General features: G+C 53.6%; 1 protein-coding gene across 1 annotated transcript; it reads left to right on the forward strand.

The window, feature by feature from the left end:
- Positions 1-8,414: 8,414 nt before the first annotated feature.
- Positions 8,415-11,410, forward strand: EGR1 (early growth response 1). The gene is made up of 2 exons (XM_082652628.1): positions 8,415-8,987; positions 9,689-11,410. Exons 1-2 carry the CDS (start codon positions 8,687-8,689, stop codon positions 10,981-10,983), a joined length of 1,596 nt encoding a protein of 531 aa, XP_082508754.1. The 5' UTR covers positions 8,415-8,686; the 3' UTR covers positions 10,984-11,410.
- Positions 11,411-14,346: the final 2,936 nt, after the last annotated feature.

Genomic DNA, 14,346 nt, shown 5'->3' on the forward strand with positions numbered 1-14,346 from the left:
CTCCCCCCCTGCATGTGCTCATGCTCACTTGCTCTGCTTTTCTCTCCCTCACACACACAGATGGGAGTCAGCTTTCCAGCCACATTCAGTTCTCACTTTAATTCAAAAGCTAAATTGGGAAGAAGAGCAGCTTCACACTCCCAATTTAGCCTGGGAGAGAAAAAGGGAGACAGCCTGGATGTTGCCAGGGAAAGGAGAAAGTCTGGGTCTGGGGTGGGTAGTCGTGGCAAAAGTACCCAGAGCCCAGGAGAAGACCGTGAGACCCCTGCCACCCAGCTCCTAAAAATAAACCATCCAGAGTTATGACCCCAGAGTGACCCCTGTAAAGCCTCTTTCTAATACCAGTGCAGCCATTCTGGGCATTACCCCAGTCTAGGGGTGGGATTAGAGGAGGTAGAAGAGACTTGAGTTAAGAAAACTATCCAAAGAGGGAGATGCTGCTGCTTTGGTCACTGGTAGTAGGAAACCAGAAAATCCTTCTTAAATCTAACTTTAATCCCTCTGGTAATTGCTGAGATGAGATGAATGATGAATAGAAACAGAATCCATAAACAGATACTTGCTCACTAATATTCATTATTCACAATAGTCAAAAGGTAGAAACAACCCCAATGTCCATCAACAGATGAGAGGATAAACAAAACAAAATGTGGTACATACATACAATGGAATATTATTCAGCCTTAGAAAGAAATGAAATTCCGATGCATGCTACAACACGGATGAACCCTGAAAACATTATGCTAAGCCAGGCATAAAAGGACAAATATTATGGACAAATATCTTCACTTACATGAGGTACCTAGAAGAGGCAAATTTAGAGAGACAAAAACTATAACAGAGGTTACCAGGGGCCAGAGGGCAGGGAACAGGATGGGGAATTACTGTTTCATGGGTACAGAGTTTCTGTTTGGGATGATAAAAAAAGTTCTGCACATGGATACTGGTGATGTTTGCACAACATTGCAAATGTACTTAATGCCACTGAATAGGACACTTAAAATGGTTAAAATGGTAAATTTTATGTTATGTATATTTTACTGCAATATATTTTTGAAAAAAACAGTGAGTCCGATGTCAGCCTAAAGACATCGTCATCCTGCCATGATGGCTCTCTCTGTGTCTTGACCAGAGGGAAACTGGGTCCTTTCAGTTCCAAAGATCCCCTCCCTTTGCTGATAGGAACAGAAGTGCAGCCTCTGCCCAAGTGAAGCTCTTCTCCCTGGTTCTGGGTGCCAGCTTCCTCTTCAGTCACTCATTTTGACTTTGCCCTAAAACAGCGTTCCTCATAATATGGGTAGACCAGATAGGGTGATGATTAGAGGAGGAAAAAGAGAGGACTCTTCCATCCAGCCTCTCTAACTATCCTATTGCCTCCATACCATGGGAAATGGATGCACTTTGGGCTGAGATGCCTGTCAGTAAATTGGGGTGTCAGTTTTTCTTGCTCTCTGCCTCTGACTCGGAGGCCCCTGAAGAGAGTCTCTGTGATAGCTGGTGCTGATGCACCCAGACCTCACCCTCTCTCCTGGATGATTGCATGGTTTCCTGGCTGGTCTCACCACCATTCCTCCCCCACCCAGCCTCCTGGAATTATTTTAAAATGGTGAGTCGGCTCTCTGACTGACTGGGAACCACGTCAGTGGGTGGGAGCTGGATTAGGGGCTCCCACAGTCACTGTGCTTCCCCCATGATAGCACATATCACACTGTTAAAATTGCTTGTTTACTTGTCTGTCTCCCTTACTGGGCTATGACCTGCAAAAAAGGGAGAACCCTCCTTACTTCTCCTTATATCTTTTTTTTTTTTTTCCTTATATCTTTAATGCCTAGAGTGGAGCAGATATGTGATAAGTAATCGTTGAATGAATGAAGTGAAATGATGTGTTCACGTGTCTGCTTCCCCATTCGATTTGACTCAAGAACCCCGGTAAGATGAAAGCTTTGTCTGATTCATTCTGGGGCCCCAGAAAACAGTTCTTGGGATGAGCTGGGGTTCAGCTAGAGGGTTCTAGACTGTCTGGATTGGAATCCTGGCTCTACCACTGCCGGGCTCTCTGACCTTGAGCAAGTCGCCTGCCCTCTCTGAACCTGTTTCCTCTTCAGTGAAATGGGGATGAGAATGGAACCTACTTCATAAGGCATTGTGAGGACAAATGCCTGTCAAGTGTTTAGCACGGAGGCTGTCACATCGTAAATGTGTCTTGGGGGTGGGGTGGGGATAGAGAATGCATCTAGAGATTAAGGAAAATCAGAGGAAACGAGCACCACCACTGATTTCAGCATCCTGGTGTTTAGAGGAAGGGGACGGTGAGGCCAGTACCAGAGTGGGGTAACCCCAGGGGCTACCTGTCCCCGCTCCCTGCCCTCCCCCCAGGTCTGCAGAGTCCAAGCTCACCCACCACGAAGCTGAGCAGCCCTGGCGCTGGGTGGTGGTGAGGGGCCAGAAATAACCGCAGTTGCTATTCCTGCCTTTCTGGGCTGGATGGGAACGCTGCCTTTCTAATCTAAAGGCTGCTCTAGACTTCCTGCACATCAGTGGGCTCTTATGTAACACTCCCCTCCCTCTGCCTGCCCAACGAGCTTCCAGAGATTTCTGCAGCCAGCTTTGCTGCACACTCAGCTGGGGGTGTGGGGAGCAAGGAAGCCACCGCAGGATGGATTGTCCTCTAAGCCCAGGATCTTGCTGGCCCTGAGCCTGGGAGAGGGGCCACTCAGCACAGGGCAGAGGGACTGATGTCCAGGGACAGCGGCCTCTTTCTGCATCTGCAGGATACTCTGGGGCAGAGAGGACCAGGAGAGTAGGCCTAAACGATAAAGGTCGTCTAACTTGACCCACTCCCTCCCTCTTCCCTCAATGGCCCCTCTGAGCCACCTCCGTGACTTCCACTTCAGGCCTTACCTAACTTTGTCCGGCACATGACCCCTCAGGCAGACTCTGAGGACAGCAGCCCAGACCCCAACTCTCGCAGGCAGACCCCCACCTGGGCCAGTCCTCCATGGGCTCTTCCCTGCAGCCCTGGATGCCATCTGGAGGGCTCATGCCAGGCACCTCTTCAGAGCCCAGTGGACCCCCTTCTTCCTCAGGCCTCAGCATCACTCTGCATGGGCCTATCTCAGAACTTGACCTTCTCCACCTATCCTAGGGCTCAGGGTCTCCTCTGGCACCTGGTTTCCTGTCTGTAATTGGAGAAGATGAGGTGGTTTCACTCTACAACACTCTGGGATGATTCTCTCTCATTTCCCCCCTTCCTCCAGGTCTCCACTTCTCCCCACCCTCTCAGTGCACCCTCTGTCCCACCCCATACCTGGCCTCTTCAGGTTTCTTCTCTCTGCACCCAAAGACCCTCCCTGGGGTGGGAGCAGAGCTACCCCCAGACCCATTGAAGGCCAGGCCCTCCACGTTTCCAGCGGAGCCGATCAGCCATCGGAAAGTGTGACAGGCACCCCAGACAGAACCAAAGCAAGAGTCACTTCCTGAGCCTTGGGCGGGCCACAGTGGTGGCAAACCACGATCTGAGCAGCGCATGTGTGTGCTGACGTAGCCTGGGGCTGGGGAGGAGGAAGCGGCAATGGAAAAAGGGGCTTGTTTTACTCCGAGAGCTGCAGCCTGCTCAACCCTGGGTCAGGCATGATGGTTCCCACTGGCTTTCTCCTGCAGCCTCAGCTGCCCTGGACCAGCTCAGTTCTGCTCTCACCTCTGCGTCTTCCTCTTCTCTGGTTTGCAAGGAAGGTCTGAGCACAGATAGCAGCTCAGACCTGCAGAACCTCTGAGGGCCTCTCAAGTTTTCCAGGGTTTTTGGCATCAGTCACCCAGCAGGCAAGGTCTGAGAGTCCCAGACTCATCCCTGAGCCCACCTGAGGCCCCGCTGACACCCGGACCAGGGTGCTCAGGGCCTTCCTTCTCCCAACATGGTTTCCTTTAGGCCCCAGACCTGTTGTCCCATCTGGGTTGTTGGTCACAAGTTGGGTGCTCACAAACCCTCCTTGGGAGGGGCCAAGTCTTTTCACCATGTCTCCTCCCCTCTCTGTCCCCCCAGTCACAGCGAACAAAAGTGTGCCATTGGCCAAAAGACAGACCAGAGGAGAATGGGGATAACACAGATGCTCCCAGCCCCACTGCTGAGAAGGCAGACCAGCAGTATAACCCTGTCCAGGAGGAGGCTTTCCGCCGGGCTTCTTTCTCACTCATGCCCCCTCACAGCGAGCGCGAAGGTGGGCAGTGCGTAGGGGCTCTGAGCCAGCTGTTGTCACTGTTTCTGGGTGGAAGCTGCCTTCTAGGGGCATATACTGTGGAGTCAGGACAGAGTTGAAAAGGCCACCTCCTCCTTAGCACTGTGTCTGATACACGCAATGGCCAATAAACCTCTTTTTAAAAGAATGAATGTTTTATTCAACTGTATCTCCTACTACTTCCCAATAGGAATGCTTTCTACTCCAGCGCATTTTTTCTAGACAGACCACACATGGACTCTCCTGGCCAACCCACCCCCAACCCCGGCCTGAAAGTGCCTCTCATCTCCTCACCACAAAGTTTGTTCCTCATCATGTTGTTTCTCCAAAATATCATCCTTGTCCTTTTCCCAGCCCCCTATCCTCTATGTTCTGTAGCGTAACTGACTTTTGGTGGCTAACAGGGCTGCTGCCTATTCTTAATTCTCTTGTAACGTGGAATCCAGGCTTGCTTCTACCCAACTGTAAGCTTCTCAGTGGCAGAAGCTTTAGGCAGAAGCCTATGCGTTAGGCCTTATTCCCAGGCCTTGCCCACAGAAAGTCCTCAAAAAAGTTTTTTGTTGTTGTGTATAATGGGTGTATTAATCAGAACCTGCTGTGTTGTAACAGAAACTGAAATAAGTTTTATTAAATAAAAAAGGAATACACTGACCTGTGTAACTAAAAGGCTCAGGCTGTATCCAGAGACTTACTCTCTATGTGTGAATCTATTTTCTAATTTCCTCTGCACTGGCTTCATTCTCAGGTAAGCTCTCCAGTCCTGATGGCAAGATGGCTTCCAGGCTTACATTCCATTGGCTTAGTACCACCTGGGTAAGAGAATTCCCCTTGTTCAAGAGTTCCAGAAAAAGTCCAAGAAGAGATTCTCATTAGCCTGGTTTGGGTCATGTGCCCATCCTGATTCAGTGGCTATGCCTAGGGAGATGGAATGCTCCTGGACTGCTGGATGGAAGCGTCCTAGACAGATGGCCAGGCAAGGGTGACATACCCTCTCCTAGAACTAGGATGGGGTTCTCTTCCCTCAACCACATGGATTGGGGTGGCTCTCCAGAGGAAATAACTGGCAGGGAGCACTTAGGAAAAGAAAGGTTGGACATGCAAAGCAAAAGATATAGATTGTTAGGATTTCGAGTGCCCAGCTTCAGTGAGGACCTGAACATACCGTAGGTCAGCTTACACATTAGAATCACAGGGGAACCAGTTTGCCCTGGCTGGGGGAGGAAGATGTGCTCTTGGAGTCTGGGCAGCTCCTGAGAGACAGAAGAAGGATCCTAGGACAAAGTGCCTGCTTAGTTCTGGCCCTCAGGAGCTCAGGAAGATTGTGATTCAGTTAGCCTAGGGTAAAACCTTTCTTTTTCAGAGCTCCACAGTGATTCTGCTGCACAGTCAAGGTTGAAATAATTCTGCTCTAGGAAATGATGTTCTACTGCCGCAAGAAGGATTCTGATTAGCTCTTCAGGACAATGTCCCCTGTGTTAGAATTGGAATGTTTCTCCTTCTCTGTACAACTTTTCAGAAAAGGGTCACTGGGGTTTGCTTGGAGGCTGAGGATGGGTGGGTGAGCTGTGGGTGACCCTGTGGGGGTCATAAATAACAATAGCCACTGTTTACTGAATGCCAACAGCAAGGCAGGCACTGTGCTTTATTTAGGACTTCACAGACAGAAGTCCACGTGAGTTTCAGTCTTCACAACAATCCTTCCATGTGGGCATCATTAACATTAGCTTTTTTTTTTTTTTTTTTTTGCGGTACGCGGGCCTCTCACTTTTGTGGCCTCTCCCGTTGCGGAGCACAGGCTCCGGATGCGCAGGCTCAGCAGCCATGGCTCACGGGCCCAGCCGCTCCGCGGCATGTGGGATCTTCGCGGACCGGGGCACGAACCTGCGTCCCCTGCATCGGCAGGCGGACTCCCGACCACTGCGCCACCAGAGAAGCCCAACATTAGCTCTTTTTTACAGCTGAAGAAAGATACAAAATTCTGGCCAAGGTACCCCACCAGGAAGTACCAAAATGGGCATTCAGACACAAGACATCTGACCCTGACTGGCCTGGCCTTTCTGCCCAGCAGGAGGCCTCAGAGAGGTGCCTCACTCTTGCTCCTAATGAACAACTCGGTAGGCGGTGGGAGTGGACACCCACCAGGCCCTAGCATTTGGGATGGGGAGTTCAGACCTAGAGCACAGAGAGGAGGGAGCCCTGGTTCACTGCCGGATTTCTTAAGCCGGTTTTTATAAGAAAGTGTGTGTGTGTGTGTGTGTGTGTGTGTGTGTGTGTGTGTGTGTGTGTGTGTGTGTGTGTGTGTGTGTGTGTGTGTGTGTGTGTGTGTGTGTGTGTGTGTGTGTAGGATTCAGAGGGATGAAGCCCAAGATAGCTACGCCCCCCCCCCCAATTTAAACCCTCCGACACCTACTTCCTGAGGCTGTTTAGGTTCAAGCAGACCCTAACCCGCCCCCTTCCCTCCCAGTATCGTCAGCAAGCTCCTTCCACACACACACTTTCTGCTTTCTTTTTAAATTCAGAAAAACACCACCTCCCCTGGATTCAGAGCTAGAGCAGAAGCCTTCCCCTACCGGAATCCCAGTTCTCTTTTGGTTGCGCACTTGATTGTGGGGAGGAGGGCGGGGACGAGACAGGGAGGGCTTCCTCGTTTGCGTCCCGCTCCTGGGAGACCTGCGGGAACCATTCCAGTCTACTCCCCTCTCCTCCCACCCTTGCCCTTGGCCTGGCTCGAGGAGGGGAGTGTTATCCCGCCCGGGATTTGGGCGCCTCGGCTGTGGCGGCTCCCCAGGGACTGCAGGGGTAGCCCAGGATGCGGCGCCTGCTCAGTTCGCGCTCACTGCGTCTAAGGCTCCCCCAGCCTGGCGCAGCGCCCAGCACAGAAGCCGGGAGGGGGAGAAAGACGGCGGCGGAAGAGCCCACTCGGCCATGGGCCGGGGGAACCGAGCTGGAGGGACCTCCAGAGGGCAGCACCAACCCGCCAAGCAGGTCCTCTCTTCGAGCCAGCCTGGGGTCCCCAGACAGTCCACAGGGAAGCCTCCTTTTCAGATTCCCACACTTCCCGCCCCACCTCCACCTGTTCTGGATAAAGGTGGGACAGTCTCCCACCAACACAGGGACCACCAGCTCCTGGTGGGAACAGCACTCAGGTCTCTCCAGAAGCAATCAGCTTACCTCGTCCAACCACCCAAACGTGGGATCTTCCCCAGAGGGACCAGAGAACAGCCTTTTGGTTCGGGTGGCACAGAGGGATCCCCAAGCTCCAGCAGCCCCACCCCATTGGCAGATGGCGGAGAAACAGATGGCCCACCGTACCGCACAGGAAGGAACCCAGGAACCATCTGGCCGTTATTTCCTAGCCTCAGTTTCCCCCGCGACACTTGGAAAGGCACCATGCCATTGGTCGAGGCCTGGGGTCAGGGCCCCGCCTCTCCTGGGCGGCCTCTGCCCTGGCCAGCCCAGCAGCTCCTCCCCTTCGCTCCCGCCCGGCTCCCACGGTCCCAGAGGTAGGCGGGCGAGCCCTGGATCACGGTGGCAGAACCCAGGTCCTACTCGCCCTCGCCCCCGCCCAGGGCCTGGGCTTTCCCAGCCCAGTCCCCGCCGGGAGCCTCGAAGCGCATAGAGCTACGCGCCTGGAACCCTCCCCGCCTGGGCGTCCCCAGCTCTTGCGCGCGCGTAGGGCTCCCGGCTCGGAACCAGGGAGGAGGGAGGGAGGCAGGGAACAGCAAGCAGCGACCCGGAAACGCCATATAAGGAGCAGGAAGGATCCCCCGCCGGAACAACCCTTATATGGGCAGCGCCTTATTTGGAGTGCCCAGATATGGCCCGGCTGTTTCCGGCTCCGGGAGGAGGGAAGAAGGCGGAGGGAAGGGGCGGGGGCAACGCCGGGAACTACGGAGCAGCTTCGGTCCGGGAGTCCTCAGCTGTGGCTTGAGCACTAAGCTTCCTCAAGGCCTGGGCACCCAGGGTGTGGGAGCCGGCGTCGGGCCCAGGGTGCGGGATGGCAGTGCCTATGGCTCTTGGAGAGGGGGCTTCACGTCACTCCGGGTCCTCCCGGCTGGTCTTGCCATATTAGGGCTTCCTGTTTCCCATTTATGGCCATGTACGTCACGAAGGAGGTGGGTCCATGTCGTTCCAGACCCTTCAAATAGAGGCGGATCCGGGGAGTCGCGAGAGATCCCAGCGCGCAGAACTCGGGGAGCCGCCGCCGCCAGCTGCCGCCGCCGCTGCCACCAGCTTCCGCCGCAGGACCGGCCCCTACCCCAGCCTCGGCAGCCGCGCCGCGTCTACACCGGCCGGCGGCGAGGGCGAGCCGGCAGACCCCACCTGCGCTCTCCACAGTGTGCCCCGCGCCCCGCATGTGACCTGGCCAGGCCCCCGAGAGGTGTCCCCCGCAGCTCCTGCCCCGGGCTGCGCCCACCTGCCCCAACACCAGCTCTCCAGCCCACCAGTCCGGGATGGCGGCAGCCAAGGCCGAGATGCAGCTGATGTCCCCGCTGCAGATCTCCGACCCCTTTGGCTCCTTTCCTCATTCGCCCACCATGGACAACTACCCTAAGCTGGAGGAGATGATGCTGCTGAGCAATGGGGCTCCCCAGTTCCTCGGTGCCTCCGGGGCCCCGGAGGGCAGCGGCGGTAACAGCAGCAGCAGCGGGGGCGGTGGAGGTGGAGGGGGCGGCAGCAACAGCAACAGCAGCGGCGGCGCCTTCAACCCTCAGGGGGAGGCGGGCGAGCAGCCCTACGAGCACCTGACCGCAGGTAAGCTGTGGCCTACGTCGAGGGCTAGCCCCTTCGCCACCATCCTGGAGTCTGGTCCTTCCCCACGGCCTTTGCAGCGCCCCTTCACCGCGGCAGTGCTTCTGGACTTAAGGGATGCAAGTGGGGTTTCCCTTCCATTCTTGTCATCCCCAAGGTCCTGTGTTAGAGGAATGCCTGGGGACATCCCCCACCCCCTCCTCGTCCTTAACGGTGCACAGGGGAGCCAGCTTTTGTTTTGGAAGGAGAGCTGTGGGGCTGCGGGGGTGGGGGGAGGGGGGGAGGGCTTGTTTTGACGAGCAGGGCTGCGCCCCCTCCGCCTCCAGGAAGGCTAGCCTGCCTCCTGTCCCCAGGGAAGGACGGTGATCCTTGGCCAGGGATGTCTCGGCAGCCCCGGGTAGGGGTTGCGCACTAGCGGTGGCCGAGGGGGTGCTGGCGGGAATCCCTCGCCCTCGCAGCCGCTGCTGCGGAACGCTGGGAGCTGCAGTGGAGGGGGATTCTCCGTATTTGCGTCAGCTGTTGTTGAAATGGGTTCTGCCTCTGGATCGGGTCCAGGAACATTGCAATCTGCTGCTATCAATTATTAACTAGCTCAAGAGTCAATGGTAGCTGGCCCGACCTCTCGCCTGGCAGCGTGGGTCCTCCTCGCCCTCCAGTGATTGCTCTCCAGTAACCAGGCCTCCTCCCTCTCTCTCTCCTGCCAGAGTCTTTTCCTGACATCACTCTGAATAACGAGAAGGTTCTAGTGGAGACGAGTTACCCCAGCCAAACCACCCGGCTGCCCCCCATCACCTACACTGGCCGCTTCTCTCTGGAGCCTGCACCCAACAGTGGCAACACCTTATGGCCTGAGCCCCTTTTCAGCCTGGTCAGCGGCCTCGTTAGCATGACCAACCCCCCAGCCACCTCATCCTCAGCATCATCTCCAGCGGCCTCCTCCTCTGCCTCCCAGAGCCCACCCCTGAGCTGCGCAGTGCAGTCCAACGACAGCAGCCCTATTTACTCAGCGGCACCCACCTTCCCCACACCTAACACCGACATCTTCCCTGAGCCACAAGGTCAGGCCTTTCCAGGCTCAGCAGGCACCGCGCTTCAGTACCCACCTCCTGCCTACCCTGCTGCCAAGGGTGGCTTCCAGGTCCCCATGATCCCTGACTATCTGTTTCCACAACAGCAGGGGGACCTGGGCCTGGGCACCCCAGACCAGAAACCCTTCCAGGGCCTGGAGAGCCGTACCCAGCAGCCTTCGCTCACTCCACTCTCTACCATCAAGGCCTTTGCCACACAGTCGGGCTCCCAGGACCTGAAGGCCCTCAACACCACCTACCAGTCCCAGCTCATCAAACCCAGCCGCATGCGCAAGTACCCCAACCGACCCAGCAAGACTCCCCCCCATGAACGCCCCTACGCCTGCCCCGTGGAGTCCTGTGACCGCCGCTTCTCTCGCTCAGACGAGCTCACCCGCCACATCCGCATCCACACGGGCCAGAAGCCCTTCCAGTGCCGCATCTGCATGCGCAACTTCAGCCGCAGCGACCACCTCACCACCCACATCCGCACCCACACAGGCGAGAAGCCATTCGCCTGTGACATCTGTGGGAGAAAGTTTGCCAGGAGTGATGAACGCAAGAGGCATACCAAAATCCACTTGCGGCAGAAGGACAAGAAAGCAGACAAAAGTGTGGCCTCTGCCGCTACCTCCTCTCTCCCTTCCTACCCATCCCCAGTGGCTACCTCTTACCCGTCCCCAGCCACCACCTCATACCCATCACCCGTGCCCACCTCCTACTCCTCTCCCGGCTCCTCGACCTACCCATCGCCTGTGCACAGTGGTTTCCCGTCACCCTCCGTGGCTACCACATACTCGTCCGTTCCTCCTGCTTTCCCTGCCCAGGTCAGCAGCTTCCCTTCCTCAGCTGTCACCAACTCCTTCAGCGCCTCCACAGGGCTTTCGGACATGACGACCACGTTTTCTCCCAGGACAATTGAAATTTGCTGAAAGGAAAGGAAAAAGAGAGAAAATGAAACACAAGAGACTTAAAGGACGGGAGGAGGAGATGGCCATAGGAGGGGGCTCCTCTTAAGTCAGATGGAGGTTCTCAGAGCCAAATCCTCCTCTACTTGACCCCAGGGTCGCTGTGGAAGGTCTGTTGGCCAACAATTCTTTCTGTCCACTTCCCTTTCCTCCCCAGGACCTACTCCCTTTGACTTCAGCTGCCTGAAACAGCCATGTGCAAGGTCTTCACTTCTATCCAAAGAACTTGATTTGCATGGATTTTGGATATATCATTTCAGTATCATCTCCATCGTATGCCTGACCCCTTGCTCCCTTCAATGCTAGAAAATCAAGTTGGCAAAATGGGGTTTGGGCCCCTCAGAGTCCAGCCTTGTACTCTTGTACAGTGTCTGTGCCATGGATTTTGTTTTTCTTGGGGTACTCTTGATGTGAAATAATTTGCATACTCTATTGTATTATTTGGAATTAGATCCTCACTTTGGGGGAAAAAAAAAAAAAGAAAAGCCAAGCAAACCAATGGTGATCCTTTGTTTTGTGATGATGCTGTGACAATTAAGTTTGAAGCTTTTTTTGAAACAGCAATTCTCGGTATTAATCGGAGCATGTTTCAGAGTGTTGTTCTGTTAACCTTTTTGTAAATATTGCCCGACTGTACTCTCACATGTGGCAAAATATGGCTTGGTTTTTCTCCTTTTTTTGAAAGGTTTGGGGTTTTTTTTGTCCTTTTGGTTTAAAAAGTTTCACGTCTTGGTGCCTTTTGTGTGATGCGCCTTGCTGACGGCTTGACATGTGCAATTGTGAGGGATGTGCTCACCTCTAGCCTTAAGGGGGGCAAGGAGTGGTGATTCAGGGGAGGCTTTGGGAGCAAAATAAGGAAAAGGGCTGAGCTTGAGCTTCAGTTCTCCAGAATGTAAGAAAACAAAATCTAAAAATCAGAACTCTCAAAAGTCTATTTTTTTAACTGAAAATGTAAATTTATATATATATTCAGGAGTTGGAATGTTGTAGTTACCTACTGAGTAGGCGGCAATTTTTGTATGTTATGAACATGCAGTTCATTATTTTGTGGTTTTATTTTACTTTGTACTTGTGTTTGCTTAAACAAAGTGACTGTTTGGCTTATAAACACGTTGAATGCGCTTTACTGCCCATGGGATATGTGGTGTATATCCTTCAGAAAAATTAAAAGGAAAATAAAATAGCTGTGGTTGGGTGTGTTTCCTGGGCTAGGGGGAGGCCTCTGTAGTAGCCGTCTCTATCGAGGGGTTTGAGGGGCTTTTCCAGAGACAAGGATATTCCAACCAGAGACGTGCCCACTGTGTGTCGCTGGAGTGAATTCTTCGAGAATTGGGTTTGGGTCTCCTCTTCTTGATACTGGGCCCATTCCTCAGTCTGGTGGGCTTCAGGCTTATCTTGGTTAGTGAAAGCTAAAAAAGGCCAGAGGTAGAGGTGGAACATGTGTGGCCAGAGGTAGCACCATTCTAGCCCCAAATGTCTGACCAGCCCTGCCTCCATCTCTACCCAGGGTAGGGAAATTCTGTGTTCTTGGGAATCCCTGCCCTATACACCTGGGGGAGATAAGGGGTGGGCAGAGGGCTTTGGGAAACAGTAAAAGCTGGGGCTGCCTCAGACTCTTCCTCCCATCCTCCATGTCCCCAGAAGCCTGAGGGTATCGAAGAAGGTTAGAAGAGGCAAGGACCAGTTATCAAGCCAAGAATCCTTCCAGGAGAAAATCTCATTACTTGCCAGCTAGAGCTGTGATCCTTGGCAGCCTCCTGTGACACAGGGCAGAGGGGGCAGGAGGCTGGCCTGGTGTCTATTGTTCCACCTAGACTAAGTCTGTCCCCACTATGCAGGAGGCCTAAAGTGCTAGGTTCCTCTGGCCCCAGCCCCCAGAGGGTCCACACTCACAGCCAGAGCAATTCTCGTGGGCTTGTGAGCATCTGTCTATTCTGTGAGAGGCCTTGAGCTGGCCATGACAACAAGGCACATTGTCAGTTGGGGAGATAGAGATGAAGCCAAAAATTATAACATGGTGCTAGGTCATATAACATGGGCAAGCATAAGGCTCTCTGGGAGTACTGCGAAGGACACTCAACCCACCCAGGGGCTTAGGAAAGGTGGAAAAGTTGAGTTTGGCAGAGTAAGTGGAAGTCGGCCCGATTGGCTTGCTTTGTGTGTGAGACAGGGAGGATGGATGGATGGATTACTGAATGGAAGCACTACTTCCAACCCTGATATGAGTCTTCTGTGAATTGGTCAGACACCACCTTCCATTGGTCAGATGGGTGCAATAGATTTGGTGTCCTGGAATTCCCAAGCCTTGGCTCCCTTCCCAACTTCTGACCCCAAAATCAAGGACAATGAAGTATCCCCTCTATCCAGTATGGATATCAGGCCCTGAATGAAATCGAAGTCTAACCTACCTCCACACCTTCTCCTCCCCCAAGGGTCTCCCTGGTTACCAACCCACACCTCTCCCGGAGCCAGGGGAATTCCAGCAATCCCCTGGCATCAACCCAATTCTTTCTCTTCCATTCTACCCCTCAAGCACCAGCAGTGTTTGATCTCTGCCCTTTCCCATGACACCAGAATCCTCAGCCTGGAACACGGGGAACAAAGCCACCTTCTCTAGCAACGGGCACATCCCTGTAGCCTCCTGGCAAAATCACCACGTCCTGATGGGACAATATTTGCATTGGCACACCTCTTCCCAGCCCCACCTCCCCTCCCCATCTTACTCTAGGCCCAGGAAAACAAGTCTATGCCTGTTACACATTCTTAAGAATCTCTCATCACAGGCTCCCAAGAAAAAAAAACATGGCAAGAATAAAATATGAAAGAAGGAGCAAAGAGACTCACTCTGTTCCTTTAAAGCAAAGGGTCTCCTACATTGTTACAGTGCATCAGAATCAGATTCCTAGGCCCCATTCCCAGAGCATCTGATTCCTGAGGTCTGGAATGGGGTTCTGGAACTGGCCTTGATAACTAGCATGCCAGGTGATTCTGATGCAGATGCCAAGCCTGCCAGCTAATTATTATTAGTCCTGTCACCAGGGTTTCTTTAGGTTCTGACAGTTGAAATTTAAGTTTCTTTGCATGGTTTAAATAGGCCAAGACTCAATAATTGCCTGATTTTAAGGTCCTATAGTGTAAAGAAAAAGGAAAGTGTTCACTTTAACTCCTGCTCCTGTGAGGGAAATCTAAAACCAAGGGCCCAGGGCAGTGCTGATAAAAACTCGCATCATCATAAAGGCTGAGGTTTGGGAAGGGACCCAGATAGTGTTGAACAATTGATTGCTACCTGGGGACATTTTCTAGGGCTTCAGGGATGTGGAGAGGGAC

The sequence above is a fragment of the Grampus griseus genome (assembly GCF_964374135.1).
Source record: "Grampus griseus genome assembly, chromosome: 3".
Taxonomy (NCBI): domain Eukaryota; kingdom Metazoa; phylum Chordata; class Mammalia; order Artiodactyla; family Delphinidae; genus Grampus; species Grampus griseus.

Excerpts from the sequence above, each read along its gene's own strand:
- EGR1 (XM_082652628.1), top strand. The coding sequence starts at position 8,687 with ATGGCGGCAGCCAAGGCCGAGATGCAGCTGATGTCCCCGCTGCAGATC. Across the intron at positions 8,988-9,688 it reads CTACGAGCACCTGACCGCAG|AGTCTTTTCCTGACATCACT; the intron begins GTAAGCTGTGGC and ends CTCTCCTGCCAG.